This window comes from Chenopodium album, chromosome 9 (assembly GCF_948465745.1).
Source record: "Chenopodium album chromosome 9, dcCheAlbu1.1, whole genome shotgun sequence".
NCBI lineage: Eukaryota > Viridiplantae > Streptophyta > Magnoliopsida > Caryophyllales > Amaranthaceae > Chenopodium > Chenopodium album.
Window position 1 is genome coordinate 5,998,892 of NC_137842.1, and position 16,865 is coordinate 6,015,756.

Consider the following 16,865-nt stretch of genomic DNA (forward strand, 5'->3'; position numbering starts at 1 on the left):
ACATTTTGATAATTTTGTTAATATGTATGTGAAAATATGTTTGAGATTTATTGGCTGTAGGTATACCAAATTAAGTCCCATTTATATTATATATTAACACATTTGAGATTCCTTTAGTTGTAACTTTGAAAACTTAACACATTTACAATTAATTCATGAGAGGGAGGAAACTTTGCACCAACAAAAATGTTATTGATATCAATTTATATTATGTTGGTGTCATTTATAGGACACAACAAAATTTTCCCTGAATATTGGTATCAATTTATATGATGATCAATTAAATATTGGTATCAATTATATTATGTTACGAATTATGTGTACAAATATTAACATATCAGTATGTTTGATAATGATATCATTGTGTTATGACTTATACCAATGAATCCACAATAGCTTATACCAATGACTTATAGCTTTGAATCTTGAAATTCATACCAACATTTGGATCTGATACCAATAAAAGAAATATTGGTATCTTACTTTCATACCATTACGGTTTAAATTGGTACCAGTTGTGAAATTGATGGTGTTAGTTGGCTTGGAATCTTGAAATTCACACCAACATTGTGGTATTCAAAATGTCATCTGATCATACTATTTATGTAAACATAGAGGATTTGTATGAGAAAGCAATGAGAAAACATAACAACCATTACCAATGCAAAATTTTGCACCAACAAACATTTGGAGTAATTACTTGTGTAATTAATTCTTTAAATACCATGATAAACTGATTTTTTTTTAAATACCATGATTAACTTGTAAATACCATTAAAACGCATGATTATATTTCTTCACTCCCATCCGTATCAGTGGTGGTGCTGGAATTTGAGTTCGCATCCGTCATAGTACCCACTGTTCCAATACCAATTAAAACCAATATGGTGTTGATGTTTGTATTAACTTATACCTAATGCAATCAGGATGGTATTCAACATTGGATTAAATTAGATAAATAAAGCTAAATAAGTATACCAGTTACAATACTAGATAAGGGTATGCATGTTACAAGTATTAGATAAGGGTAGGTGTGCTGTATTATTACACTATACCATCCAACCATGAATGGTACTAAAATAAGGACACTAATGGGTGATGTCATTTATAGGCAATGTATTAGTATTACAGAAACATAGTACACTAAATATTATGAAATTATAGTAGGGGATAATAGATTCAATATCACAAAATGTTCTTTAGGAGGAAAAACCACAACTCCCTTCCCAAACAACCAGCCATGAATGAGATTCGAGGTGGCAACCACATATTTTACCACCCTAAAGATTTAATCTACTTTAATCCTTTGAAATCAAACACCAAACCTGAGATTGACTACAATAAAACAAAATATTATCTAGGTGACAATGAATACTATCATGGGAACCCACACAATCCGGACGACGTAATCAAGGCTATGTTCTCTAGCAAAAATGATCGAAATGGTTTCATAGCTGGGGTCATGACGGTTGATGGGGAATAGGCTATCGTTCCACATCTTCCTTACGTCGACAATCATCCTGACATCCATCCGGGTGTTTGGGAGTTCTTCAAGTGGTGTTCAACTAAGTTGCGAGAATCTGGTTCTAGCAATTTGTTTCCACAAAATTTACTTTCAGTATTAGATCCTACTCCCGATCTCCATGTTCACAATCCAGTGGTCTACAGTTTCCCAACTTCCCCCGCTACGCTGTTTGTGGCACCCAACACCGATTCTCTCCATGTAGTTCGAGTGGATTCCACTTGCCACTTGTTATGCTTCGGTGTTGCAAAAAGGAGAATGTACTACAAGCCACGACGTTACTTACAAGTAGATCTCCATTGTGAATGTCACCCCGACGCGGATAATGCCAAGTTGATCCCTAGAGGTACAACTGCGCTGCACTGGAATGCGAGGGGTGTGGATCGTCCTTCATTCATGCACACCTTTAGTATCGCGTCCAGTTGTGTGGGTCATTACCGAATCTTGAGTGGATCGGGAAACCCTTGTGAAACTTATTCCTGAAATGCCAGGGAAGTATCGCGTCATGTGTACATGTCCTCATGGGTGACCTTGTGGTGTCCTTGTTGTTTGGAACCGTCTATTTGAACCAAGTTTCGCAGATGCTACAACTCTCACCAGCAACCTGTACTACAATGAGTTGTTTCAGGTTTCTTTCTGTATAAGGTAATTGGTTGGTGTCCGGTTATACCAACTCAGGTAATTGTGCTACTAATACAATGATATATGCATTCTGTTGGTATACCAACTAATGTCCAACGTTACTTTATGCAGCACTATCAGGATAAAGTTGCAACAACTCAAGTATGGACATGTCTGGATCAGTTGACTATCCACCATTCGACACAATAAAAGGGTGTATTTTGTAAAATTTAGTAAAAGAAAATTTATGCTTCTGGAATTCTGTTGTTATTGTATAATCTGATATCGGCCTAATTTTATGTATTAGTGCTGTAATTTGTATTACGGTTATTGTTGCTACTATGTGGTATCACGTTTTGTTGTAATTCTTAATTAATATGTTTGTTTGGTATGATATCATTTCACTTGGACGTATAAAAAAAACCTATATGTTTCGTATATATTGTACACCATCAACTATTTCATTAACGTGAATTAAGTGTGTTGGTTTCCAAATCATAAACAAACCGAAACATAAGTGAATAAATTGATGTGATTAAATTCAATACAACCATCACAAGACTTGTTTGTTACATGATTCAAATTCAAATGAATACAACCACAACTAATATGGTAATTAATAATGCCTCAGTATGTTGGTAATAAAAAACCTATTGTTGGTATTAATCATATACCATCACACCATATATTGGTATTTACATCATAACATCAACCATATGTTGGTATTTACATCATACTACATCATACCATCACACAATATATTGGTATGTGTTTTATACCATTAGACCCTATGTTGGTATTTAGGAGTGAGCTTAAATTGTATAACTACAGATGAAGGCAATAAGATTGATAAAGGCAATGTGAATGGTTAATGAAACTTGAATTACTGCATACAACTAAGTCCATCTTCCTGTCCAAAAATCCTTTTTTTTTTTTTTTTTTTTTTTTTGTAGTTCATACTATCCAAGCCATAAATAGGGCACAATTACAATATGTCAGTACTATCCAATCCATAAATATGGTACAATAACAAGATGTCAGTACTAACAGTACTCAACAGCTTGAGAAATTAGAATGAGTTTGTATGGGCGTGTTGGGGACAAAGCCAGGATTGATAAATTGGCCACCATCCCCAAAATCCAGTTGTCCTTGGTACGCATTCTTAGTAAAGTAACCAACCGCCTCACTTTGCGGATTGATATGAATCCCACCAGCTAATACCCTTCCGTTCAAGGCTGAAGGCCCCCCGCTCCCAATTCCACCATAATATCCTTGGTTGACCTACACATATGTGGTAAATTTTTATTTGTATCATCTAATACACCAAAATCAAAACACAAAGGTAAGACATTGAATGTATTACTTAACTAGCTGAAAAATACCTGACTATTGTGAATTAAACAATTGTTATGCTGCTGTTGGAGGTGTAACATATCCCCCCTAAAATGAGAAATGGGATAATGCTGAGTAGGTAACACGTTGTTGGGGAAACAAACATGCACGCAATACTCTTTGTTAACAACACTGATTAAGGAAAATAATGAACATATGACATACATGATACACTTATTATACCCAAATCAGAAAACCTTACTTGTTGGAACTCCGCCGGATGTTGCAGAAACTCAGAGGGATGATGTTGCATAGTCCCATGATCATATTGTAAGTGATCATCATGCCCCTTGGCCTGTTTCTTCCTACCACATGTCTTTGGAACCTTGGCTTTGGCCTTTTCTGCTGGGGATACAAATCGTGTTGTTCGAGGTCTGCCTTTGTTATTATTACCTCCTTGAGGTTCTGGATCTTTCATACATGTGGAACTGGGTGTGTCTAAGTGTAGACACCTAAAAATGTCTCCCCAAAACCAAACCCGATGATGAACAACCTTTCACCGCCATTATTGGTCGGGTTGAGTATTTAATTTTTGGAGTGCTTAAATCCATATTTCCATTTCATAAAACAACCCAATTCCTAGCCCATTTCCCCAAACCATAACTTATTTTCCTCTTTCCGTGCCTTTAAACCCAAAATAATTCATTTCGTGTCCTTTAAAATCATTCATTTCGTGTCCTTTTTATAAAAACGTTTGATCCAGTTTATTTTGGTCCATAATATGGGTCTAATGATTGAATAGTTGGATGGGGTTTGAAAAGAGCTTTCCAACGATATATTATAAGCCCAAATCCGAGTTATAACGAATAAGTTATGGCCAAAATATTAAACTGAGCCCAAACCGAACCTAAGCCCACCTTACCTACGACCCAATGATCATATGGAGGGTCCAAATTATTTAATCCCATTCCTAAACCAATTAGGATTAATTGGAAGCTTCTATAAGTTTCTAAAAGGTCTTAATTATCCTTTTTGAAAAGATAAGATTAAATAGTTTGAAATTGAATAAAACTCCTTTTTTTGAAAATCCTATTTATATCCGAATTGAAAGACGTTCAAATATAGACAAATATTATTTTCGTGCATCATAGTTTTTATCCAAATTTTATATGGTTGGATAGCCCTTGAAATTATCTTTCCAATGATATATCATAATATCAATTTCGAGCTATAATGAAAAAGATATGAATTAAATAAAAAAACTCTATCCAAAACTGATACCGTACCACTATTTCGACCATATCTTTACTTATACAAAATATTTTAATCTGATTCCATTGTGTTAGAAAGTAGACTTCAAGATCTTTCCAACGATATCTTATTCCGATTTCTGAATCAAAAGATATGATGAAAACAAAAACCGCAAAAACTGTTGTCCATCGCAAGAGTTTTAATCCGATTCGAACTCGATCTTTTCTTGATTCTTCGACCCTCTTTTTTTCCTATAAATAGAGGTCATATCACCCCTTTTTGAATCATCAACAAGCTTGATCATCAAATCCTTCTCTCTTTTTCTCTTTTACACCAAAAATCATTCTCTTCTCTCTTTCCCATATTCTAAGCCTTAAACCTATATTCCTAATTACACCATTATTCCCTTAAGCACTCTAATGAGTCTATACTAAACCCGAGGTTCCGTCCTTAAACCAAGGCGTGAAAGGTATAAATAACTGAGGGTTTGGACCAAATCAAATCTACATTTATTTAATTTAATTTCATTTGCTTTATATTTTTATTGAAGTTACTAACAATTTATTCATGATGTAGCAATTTAAAGGAACGCGCGGAATGTGAGTAATTAATTAATTTAATTACTCTTATTTTATTTTAATATTGCTAGCATCATGATTAGGTTATTTTATATTTGATTTGAATAATGATATTATGGTTAAATTGCTTCCAATATTGATGTTATTCTATTATTTTTATGATCACTATATTGCATGTTTAAAGGGAATATGTAATTGAAAATCACGCCTAATAAGATAATTTGGACAACTGGTTTAGGTTCCTTTTTAATCTTGTTATGAAATCAAGTGATCACAATATTTTAGAATTATGTGTTGCATTAATATTAAACCAATTTAGCTTAATAATAGATTGGAGCAAATTGAATTTTTGTTTGTATGCCTTTGAGATCGCAGGAATCACTTTTCACTACAAGAATCGAGTAGAGGCCAATACGGGCGAATGTGACTCCATGACTCACTTCGTACCATCATCCCCGATCCTCCTTTCGTGGTTCTGAACCATATGGAGTTAATAATCTCATGGATTATGAATGGGGTGTAACCTTCACGGGTCATCGTTGTTGCCTTTCGTTGTCCCTTTATCGTGGTTGCCTTTAATGATCCGTGAACGGTTTACAAGTTCCTTAAAAACTTGTTGGCGGCTCCCTACTTTCCTTGTCCCTAATCGTATACGTCAATTCCCACTTCCTAAGAGTGCCAAGCATATTCAGCACATGCTTTTACGTAGGCGCACTTCGAACGACGCTTACAATTTGGCGACTCCACTGGGGAGGATTCTTGATTATTTATCGATTTGAGTGATCGGTATTTAATTAAGATGAGTGGATGAGACTTGAAAGATTCTTGAAAAATATTCTTGTGATTTAATTGGCATTGTCACATATGCATATGCATTTTAGCTTACCTATTTTACCACAATAGTACGTGTTCTACGTATGTGGCTAGCCCGGGGGATTTATGCTCTATCAACCCGAAAACGCTCATGGCATTAAGGGTTCATCCGAGTTTTTAAATCCACCCAAACCATGGAGTCGAGTTTGATTTCATCATGAACTCGCAGAGCCGCCCGTTGGCATACACCCTCAAGGGAGGCTGCCTTGCTAACGCGTCCAAACTCTTAACCATGGTACCCTTTGACACCCAAAAGCTTGACCATAGTCGAACATAGAACTTGACTTTAGGTTGCGAACTTCATTGCATCATGCGTGACAATATGCTTATATGTGCATTTTTTATTGACTTTTTTTTTTTAATTATTTTTTCTCTTATCAAACTCTTTTTATTTTTTTTAGAGTCGAGTCATAGATTTTTTTTTTTAAATTTGAGTCAACTCGGTTTTTTATTCCCGTATACTGCATAAGAGTCAACTTGTTTTGGTCATAGCCGGAGTTTTAGAAAGAGTTACGTGTTGTGTAACCTATGGATCTGTAGCCCCGAGTTTTATCTTTCACTTGGAGTTGGTTTCGTCCTAATCAGAGTCACAGATCAAAAGTTATAACCGATATACTACAGCCTGTCTAGTTTAGGTGTCTTTTTAACGTTACCTTTTTTTATTTTATTTTTAAAAAAAAAAAAAATCGTGTCAAGCTAGTCTTAGCCAAGTCCTTTAATCCGTTTCAACTCGTATAACATAGGATTATAGATTTTTTTTATACCCATGAGTCTTAACTCTTCTAGAATTCTAGTCCTCTTCCTAGTTTCTTGTGATAGATTTTTGTGCTAACCTTAACATGTGTTCTTTGTCTTTGATTGTGGTTGATCTTATTTATGACTAACGATTGCCAATGGACTGTTTTCACCTAGTAAATAGCATAAACATTAAAAATGGACAAAATTAATCAAGTTAGTTTTTCTTTTAGTCTTCCGTGCTATTTGGTCATTGGGTCTTTTGTTTTTCACAACGACCTCATGTCTAGCCATGCGATCATACCACAAGTCTTAATAAACTCACCTAATCACATATGTTGAGTCATTGCACACACTTTGTCTTCGAGTAATGCACTATATTGTTTATGATCGTATATTAGGACCATGCATGCGTCATTTTCCGTCGTAATAGGAATGAATGGAGTATTTCCCATCAGATTTCAAAATTGTTTCATACACTCTTCCTTTCCAATCCGAGTATTGAGTGAATGCATTAAGTGAAATCATCCTTACACAGTACTTGAGTCTAAAATCACTAGGCAATATTTGGAAGAATAAGGGGAACGTCACTCCTTCCTTCTTTCCTTCCAATCAAAACATCAACAACATGAAACTATTTTCCTCAGCAGGCAACTAGAAGTAACTCATAAATAGCCATGAAGACAATGCACGATGCAAGCTTCTCACCAAGATTTCATGTTTTCTTCTTCTTTTGTTTCAAACCCTTCCCCCTAAAAAGTCTAGCATAGGTTCTCCTTATCCATGTGTTTATGTGTCATATTTCTTACCTTTTTCATCAATGAGCATTTCTTTCCTTTTCATTCCATCATGTCATTAGTATAAAAAAAAAAAAAACAATTACCGAACTAAACACAAGGTACACCAATGACTTGAGGCACCTTTGCAACCCTGTCATTCCCTATTAACAGCTCAATCACATTCCATTTCTTCATCAACCACTTTGAGCCTAGTCTAACGTTTGGCCTTCATTTTTTCAACCCACATTCATTCAACCCTGGGATTGAAATTTGTGTAATTTTTGTAACATTCAAAAATCAAGTAAAAAAAAAAAGCAATAAAGCAACAATAAAACATTGTCTAAGGGCAAGTGTTCCAATGTCTTTGATATGAACACGTCTCAAATTGCGTCTCTCATCGAGTGCTAAGTACCTTGCCTGAGAAACATGAATTCTAAGTGAGTGATGGACCGCATGATATGAGATTGTCCACACTAATTCAAAAGAATGAAAATAACAATAACCAAAGCGAAAAAAAAGTTGAAAATAAACTTGCAAAGTCCAAATTTTCAAATACACAATTACACATCTTGGGGGCTTCTCTCGGGTCTTGAGCCTTTTACCCATTTCTTCCTTAAACCTTCAGCTTAACCACCTTACAACCCTTGAAAGACCTCTTTGAGGTGTACACATTCTTGTGCAAAGTTCGCTTAGAGCTACGTTCGTCTTGATTCCTAACGGATACGTAGGCAACCTCACATCGAGGTGCGGCCACATTCATATTCATATCCGTGCATGATCGAGTCAAAGAATATCCAATGCTTACCCCTACCCATATAGAGCTAGACTTGGGGGCTTGAACCCACATCATTTAGCCTACCTAGCCTAAAGAGTCATCATCTTGGACTCTTCTCACATCTCTTTCCATCGCCATAACCCTTGCAGCCAGCCTTAGTATCACATTCACACACTTCACTCACACATCCATATCCATATCAATCATCCTTCTCTTTAAGAGCCCTTTATCATGAAATCTTGTTACAACATTGTGCATGTTCCATCATATTTAAAGACAACATTCATTAGAAGAAACATTGTATACTTGCTTAGCTTCCTGACCTGAGCAATATTCATTGTTTCATGCATCGCATAATGTGCTAAGAAACATTTATATATCAATGATTTTTAATCATACAAAGCATATCGTGCTTAGCTCCTTGACCTAAGCAACGTTCATTATGCAATAATCACTTCATCTGTATACGTGCTTAGCTTCCAGACCTAAGTGACGTTCAAGATTGTTTCTTTACACCATAAATGATGCTTAGCTCCAAGACCTAAGTTAATTCATCTATCGTGTCACATGATGTAATTGTCCTTAGCCTCCTGGCCTAAGGACATGCATCATGCATAAATTACTTTCAAGAAAAGCAATTCAATCCATGCGATTCATTTTGTCTTGCTCAACGAGGAAGTTCAAAACTTCTTTCCTTTTTTTCGCGTCTTTTCTTTTGGGGAAGTTTAAAAAAACTTTTTCAAAATTTTCTCATCGAGGGAAGTTCGAAAATAAAAGTTTAGTTTACACGTCTTTCTTGCTCGGGAGAAAGTCGATACCTTCCACTCATGACAAAAATGACGGAAAATTTTTGCTTTTTCATTTTTAATTGCTTGTGTTAGTGCACACACTCACTCAAGACACACACAATCACAAGTCATACACATGTCATGTCATGTCAAGTCAAACTTGGTCAAGTCTTTTGCTTTGCATTTTTAATTGCTTGTGTCAGTGCACACACTCACTCAAGACACACACAATCACAAGTCATACACATGTCATGTCATGTCAAGTCAAACTTGGTCAAGTCAGTTGGTCAAGTCAATCACAGTATGTACGAGTCCCTTGGCAAATTTTATTTTTCAGGTCTTATCTACAGCTCACGTCCGGGGACAAGCGGACCATTTACAGCCCACGTCCGGGGACAAGCGGACCATCTGCAGCCCACGCCCGGGAACAAGCGGACCATCTACAGCCCATGTCCGGGGACAAGCGGACCATCTACAGCCCACGTCCGGGGACAAGCGGACCATCTACAGCCCACGTCCGGGGACAAGCGGACCATCTACAGCCCACGTTCGGGGACAAGCGAACCAACCACTGCCCACGTCCGGGGACAAGCGGACCATCTACAACCCACGTTCGGGGACAATCGAACCACCATAATTTCATGACGCAAGGTTCTTGATACATAGAGACTTGCAATCTCATCATCTGTCGACTTTCCTCAAGCATGGAAAGTATTATCCGGTGGATTTCTTCAAGCATAGAAAACCGCCAAATTCCTTTGTCGGATTTCCTCAAGCATGGAAAGCTTTATCGGTGGATTTCTTCAAGCATAGAAAAACGCCAAAATCATATGTCGACTTTCCTCAAGCATGGAAAGTGTCATCCGGTAGGTTTCTTCAGGCTTAGAAAGCTACCAAATTCATCTGTCAGCTTTCCTCAAGCATGGAAAGCATTTCAACAAACGTCATCCGGTGGATTCCTTCAAGCATAGGAAGCTACTAAACTCATTTGTCACCGATACACTGGTGTCAGATACACATTCTATCCCTTTACTCTATTATCTGTAGAACTAACATTTTTTTGCAGGTATCGGCGTATACAGAATGATTTAGGATCGCCAAACATCTTAAATCATTCTCCGTCCCTATCGACTACTTTGACTATCGTTTTTGAAACTGACGTTTCTACAAACTCAGTCAAAGTGGGGGCTTCTGTAGACACCTAAAAATGTCTCCCCAAAACCAAACCCGATGATGAACAACCTTTCACCGCCATTATTGGTCGGGTTGAGTATTTAATTTTTGGAGTGCTTAAATCCATATTTCCATTTCATAAACCAACCCAATTCCTAGCCCATTTCCCCAAACCATAACTTATTTTCCTCTTTCCGTGCCTTTAAACCCAAAATAATTCATTTCGTGTCCTTTAAAATCATTCATTTCGTGTCCTTTTTATAAAAACGTTTGATCCAGTTTATTTTGGTCCATAATATGGGTCTAATGATTGAATAGTTGGATGGGGTTTGAAAAGAGCTTTCCAACGATATATTATAAGCCCAAATTCGAGTTATAACGAATAAGTTATGGCCAAAATATTAAACCGAGCCCAAACCGAACCTAAGCCCACCTTACCTACGACCAAATGATCATGTGGAGGGTCCAAATTATTTAATCCCATTCCTAAACCAATTAGGATTAATTGGAAGCTTCTATAAGTTTCTAAAAATCTTAATTATCCTTTTTGAAAAGATAAGATTAAATAGTTTGAAATTGAATAAAACTCCTTTTTTTGAAAATCCTATTTATATCCGAATTGAAAGATGTTCAAAGATAGACAGATATCATTTTCGAGCATCATAGTTTTTATCCAAATTTTATATGGTTGGATAGACCTTGAAATTATATTTCCAATGATATATTATAATATCAATTTCGAGCAATAACGAAAAAGATATGAATTAAATAAAAAACTCTATCCAAAACTGACACCGTCCCACTATTTCGGCCATATCTTTACTTATAAAAAATATTTTAATCTGATTCCAATTGTTTTAGAAATTAGAATTCAAGATCTTTCTAACTATATCTTATTTATCTTATTCCGGTTTCTGAATCAAAAGATATGATAAAAACAAAAACCGCAAAAACTGCTGTCTATCGCAAGAGTTTTAATCCGATTCGAACTCGATCTTTTCTTGATTCTTCGACCCTCTTTTCTCCCTATAAATAGAGGTCATATCACCCCTTTTTGAATCATCAACAAGCTTGATCATCAAATCCTTCTCTCTTTTTCTCTTTTACACCAAAAATCATTCTCTTCTCTCTCTCCCATATTCGAAGCCTTAAACCTATATTCCTAATTACACCATTCTTCCCTTAAGCACTCCAATGAATCTATACTAAACCCGGGGTTCCGTCCTTAAACCAAGGCGTGAAAGGTATAAATAACTGAGGGTTTGGACCAAATCAAATCTACATTTATTTAATTTAATTTCATTTGCTTTATAATTTTATTGAAGTTACTAACAGTTTATTCATGATGTAGCAATTTAAAGGAACGCGCGGAATGTGAGTAATTAATTAATTTAATTACTCTTATTTTATTTTAATATTGCTAGCATCATGATTAGGTTATTTTATATTTGATTTGAATAATGATATTATGGTTAAATTGCTTTCAATATTGATGTTATTATATTATTTTTATCATCACTATATTGCATGTTTAAAGGGAATATGTAATTGAAAATCACGCCTAATAAGATAATTTGGACAACCGGTTTAGGTTCCTTTTTAATCTTGTTATTAAATCAAGTGATCACAATATTTTAGAATTATGTGTTGCATTAATATTAAACCAATTTAGCTTAATAATAGATTGGAGCAAATTGAATTTTTGTTTGTATGCCTTTGAGATCGCAGGAATCACTTTTCACTATAAGAATCGAGTAGAGGCCAATACGGGCGAATGTGACTCCATGACTCACTTCGTACCATCATCCCCGATCCTCCTTTTGTGGTTCCGAACCATATGGAGTTAAAAATCTTATGGATTATGAATTGGGTGTAACCTTCACGGGTCAATCGTTGTTGCCTTTCGTTGTCCCTTTATCGTGGTTGCCTTTAATGATCCGTGAACGGTTTACAAGTTCCTTAAAAACTTGTTGGCAACTCCCTACTTTCCTTGTCCCTAATTGTATACGTCAATTCCCACTTCTTAAGAGTTCCAAGCATATTCAGCACATGCTTTTACGTAGGCGTACTTCGAGCGACGCCTACACTAAGGAACCTGCAACGCTTGCTTTATTAACTGAGCTTGGGGTTTTGGGAGTTGGAGGTGTAGCATCTTTCACTGCCTCCACATCAACACTACGCCTTTCATCCCCACCAGAACCTTGGCCCGACCTTTCTGCCAACACACAAAGTTCATCCACCTTAATGCTCATTAGCTGAATCAAGTCCATCAAGACTTCAACAACTTCATCTGATGCCGAACCATGCAATACAACAGGTTCAAGGGCTAACATCAACTTATCATATCTTCAAACCTCTTCTGTTTTTGAGGCATCATGATAGGCAACTTTAACGAGAGTGTGTTTCCTACTAATATCCTTTCTCCACTTATCTAGTATGAACATGGGAGAGACATTAGTTACTCCACTCATGTCTAAAACCTTGATTATGTGCCTACAAATTATCCCATGACATTCAAAGTGGCGACAATCACAGTACGCCTCATGTCTCTCTGTGTTGTACAAAACAGTATAGTCCTTCAACCGACCTTTGAGAGGAGTCTCCTTTTTTTTCTTGCAATATATCCATACACGGTCTGAGAACACATACTCCTCCTCTTTATGTGACACCGACTTCTTTGATACAAGAGTAACATATGCGACTCGGTTGCATTGGTTTTGCACTTCTACAAACTTTGCATCCGTGTACAACTTCTGAAATTTAAGTTCCAGCCCAAATTCTGATATCAATGGCCTCACAAAACGTGTACAGTTTGCATCCGCTTCCTTCTCATCATTTGCTCGGCTTTCCATCGCCTTACAGTAATTAGGAGCAAACTCACATAGTCGGGTGTGCCTTCTAATATAACCATCGAAAAAGCTATTTATGCTCTCAACCCTTTGAGTTGTCTGCATTCCTGCCCAAAACACACCTTTCACATATGCGGGAATCCACATCTCTCGTTCCTCGTATAGGCCTATCCAAATAAATATGGCATTTTAACAATTAACAAACCCTTTAACCATCAAATGAAGTCCTATAACTCAACATTTAACAGGAAATGGAGATAGGCAAAGTTTTGGGAGATGGAACATAACTAGGGAATGAGGGCAGGATGGATTGAAGAGATATATATTGGAGAGAAGAGGAAGGGGATCAGAAAAGAGGAGAATTTACATAAAGTGTTTGTTACATTTCTTGCAAACACATCCTATTTTTAAAGATATTGGAGTACCAATTATCTAATACATTATCTACTGCGTAAACAGTTTTATGTTGTGGTAAAATGCTTCATTTCTTGTAATTTCTTAAAATTACTTGAGTTATTATGGTGCTCTTATCTAAAATAACTAATCAGGCCTGTTTATCAGCATTAATAGGAATGCTTCATTGTGAATATAGGAACCATTGTAACTTGAAAAGGCCTTCGCGTTAACAGATTTATGTCTTGGGTTCACCAAATCTAATATATATATATATAAAGGGGAGTTTTTTCCCGAGTTTTTAGAGAGCCACGTAGGATCTAATTTTCTCAGCGCGCCATGTAGGATTATAAATCTTAGTAGTAGCCAATTAAATACGGGATTATTAATTTCTTTTAGAATTAAATAATTCAAATGCCATGTAAGCAAAATTGGCAAATGAGATTTTTAATTTTAAATTAATTATATATTATATATTATCTTTTAATATTATGAATTTTATCTAAATATATAACAAATTTTAGGCTCATAAATACAAAAAAAAAAAAAAAAAAAAAAAAAAAAAAAAAAAAAATCAAACAAACCGTGCATCGCACGGGCTTCATCTAGTATGTATCTATGGTAAAGACTTAACAATATTTCGTAGTATTCTATCATAGTATATGTATCTATGTGTCATACCCATGGAAGATATAATATCAAACAAGTGATAGTAAACATTAATAGATGGACTCAAGTGATAGGGCAACAAATCCTATGTTGGTATTTACTTTATACCCCCATAATCTATGTTGGTATTTATAGCATATTATTATATACTATGCTGGTATTTATACAGTGTAAGGTAATTAACACTTATCTTAGTTATAATGTAGAATAGGAGTATGTTATGATCGGCTCGGCCTCATAAAGAAACTACTATCAAAAGTATCAATTTCATGTGAATTTTTTGTACCAGCAAGCTTTAATAGAAACTAATAATAACTAAATATTAAACAACTCGGTAACAACACAAATCCTATAAACAAATCAGGGAGTAAGAACCCGAATAAAAAAAAAATAAACATGGGTAGATTTTTTTCTGCACACAATTTCATCATTACTAAAATAATTTCAACCTGAATTTCATCATCCAAACAATTTCTTAAAGCAAACAGAAAATAAAATACCATCAGCATAAGCAAAAACATCAATATTAACAACTTCCAGCTATTATTACAGTAGGCAAATGCACCTTCCAGCCACTCGTAGCATTCATACTCTTCTAGCTTGAATTTTTTGACAACTTCCCACCAAGAATCAACAAACTCCTCTGGAGTAATGCTATTGTAGATGACATGTTGCAATTCCTCTTTAAGATCTTCGTAATTATCAATAGCACCAAGTTTTTGACCAAACTTCTTCATGATGTGCCACAAACACCACCGATGGAGTGTTTGCGGCATTGGGAACACCGCTCTTATTGCCTTCCTCATTGCAGGGTCCTGATCTGTCATGATTGCAGCAGGGGGCTTTCCACCTATGCAAGAAACCCAAGTCTTGAATAGCCACTCAAACGTCTCGGCATTCTCATGGGAAACCAAAGCACATCCAAGTAGGATTGTCTGACCATGGTGATTCACCCCAACAAAGTTTGAAAAGGGGAGCTTATACTGGTTTGTCAAGTATGTTGAATCAAAGCAGACAACATCTCCAAAATACTGAAACGCCTCCCTACTCCGGGCATCAACCCACATGATGTCTTTCAATCTCCCCTTTTCATCAAGGAGATGCATGTGAATTTTTTTTTTATTATCCGCAGTCATTTTATCAAAATACTCCAACATAGCCGTGGCATCACCATTTTTTAACTTCAACCTCCTCTTTCTATTCACCAAATTATGAATATCTTTTTTCGTGAATCCCACATTCTCCACACCATGTCTTTGGCCCGCCAAGTTGTTAAATATTTTACCTACCAGGGCGCCAAATGCATGGTCAGTTTCAATCCTATGCTCCAAATGTTTAGTGATTTTTTCCTTCCTATACATTGCAATGTGTCTTGATAGCTCGGGACTTACTGTGTGATTGTGCTCATTCACTACTTTCTTGATATGTCACCAAATTTCATCGTTGCCTTGCCCATACATCATAACTGGGCAGTTGCATTTTTTACTCTTCTTCTTCACAGATGGCTCATCATAAACCACAACCCTCTTCCCATTAACCCTCCTCCTGTATGCTGTCATACTGTAACACTCACACTTCCAAACATAAGTGCTATAAGATCTTATCTTCCCACCACCTATACGCATAACACCAAATCCCTCTTGCTTGCCATAACTACGATAATAATTATTCATGTCATCCCAAGTACTAAACTCCATTCCTACTTCTGGGGGTACTACTCCTCCCACTACACATCTACCTGAATTTTCTAAGCTTGCATTATATAAATCCACACTACATTCGCCCTCGGTAATGGTACATTCAGCAAGAGGGTCTTTATTCAAGTCAAAACCCTCCCCTATATCATTATTCAAATCGTCAATATTCAAATCATCATTCAAATTAAAATGATCACTTTCATTACTGTCAGAACTACTATATGAGCTGCAGCTAAGGTATGTGCCTCCTTGTGTATCATGGTTCGGGTGCACAACATTACACTCCTAACCAAACCAAACAACAAAATTAATGAACACATATTCTTCAATCATAATAAACCAAGAAAAGAACACCACAATAAGATCAACAGAAGTCATGAAACAACAAATAGTAAACAATTCCTCCTAATATTTCATGCATGGTTGTTGGTATTACCAGTACGTACCATTAACCATGTAGGTGGTATATAAACGTTAACGTACACTTTGGTTGTTCCTACATGTACGTAGATGATATGGTTGCATAAAAACAAGATAACTAACTATAAATCAAATACAAATTAATCAATTACTGAAAATTACACTTGATCACGCATAGTGATCAATTTCACTATATTGTTCAATTCCTCATTTCTCAATAACAAACAAATGTCACAATTCTCAGCATTACAATTTATCAAAACATTCTCTATATCCAATAATGAACTTACAGCAAACCGAATTACCATAATCAAAATCAATTACAATTTTTGGAAAACAAAAGGAAAACAAATCAAAATAAAACTTACCTCATTCATCTCACTGTCTTTGTTCCCCGAATTACAAAAATC

General features: G+C 35.8%; 1 protein-coding gene across 1 annotated transcript; it reads right to left on the bottom strand.

Annotated features, from left to right (window-relative positions):
- Positions 1-12,508: 12,508 nt before the first annotated feature.
- LOC145557376 (protein FAR-RED IMPAIRED RESPONSE 1-like) lies at positions 12,509-15,699 on the bottom strand. Its single transcript, XM_081618558.1, has 3 exons — positions 14,889-15,699; positions 12,782-13,443; positions 12,509-12,682 (listed from the first exon to the last, which is right to left on the bottom strand). Exons 1-3 carry the CDS (start codon positions 15,697-15,699, stop codon positions 12,509-12,511), a joined length of 1,647 nt encoding a protein of 548 aa, XP_081474684.1.
- Positions 15,700-16,865: the final 1,166 nt, after the last annotated feature.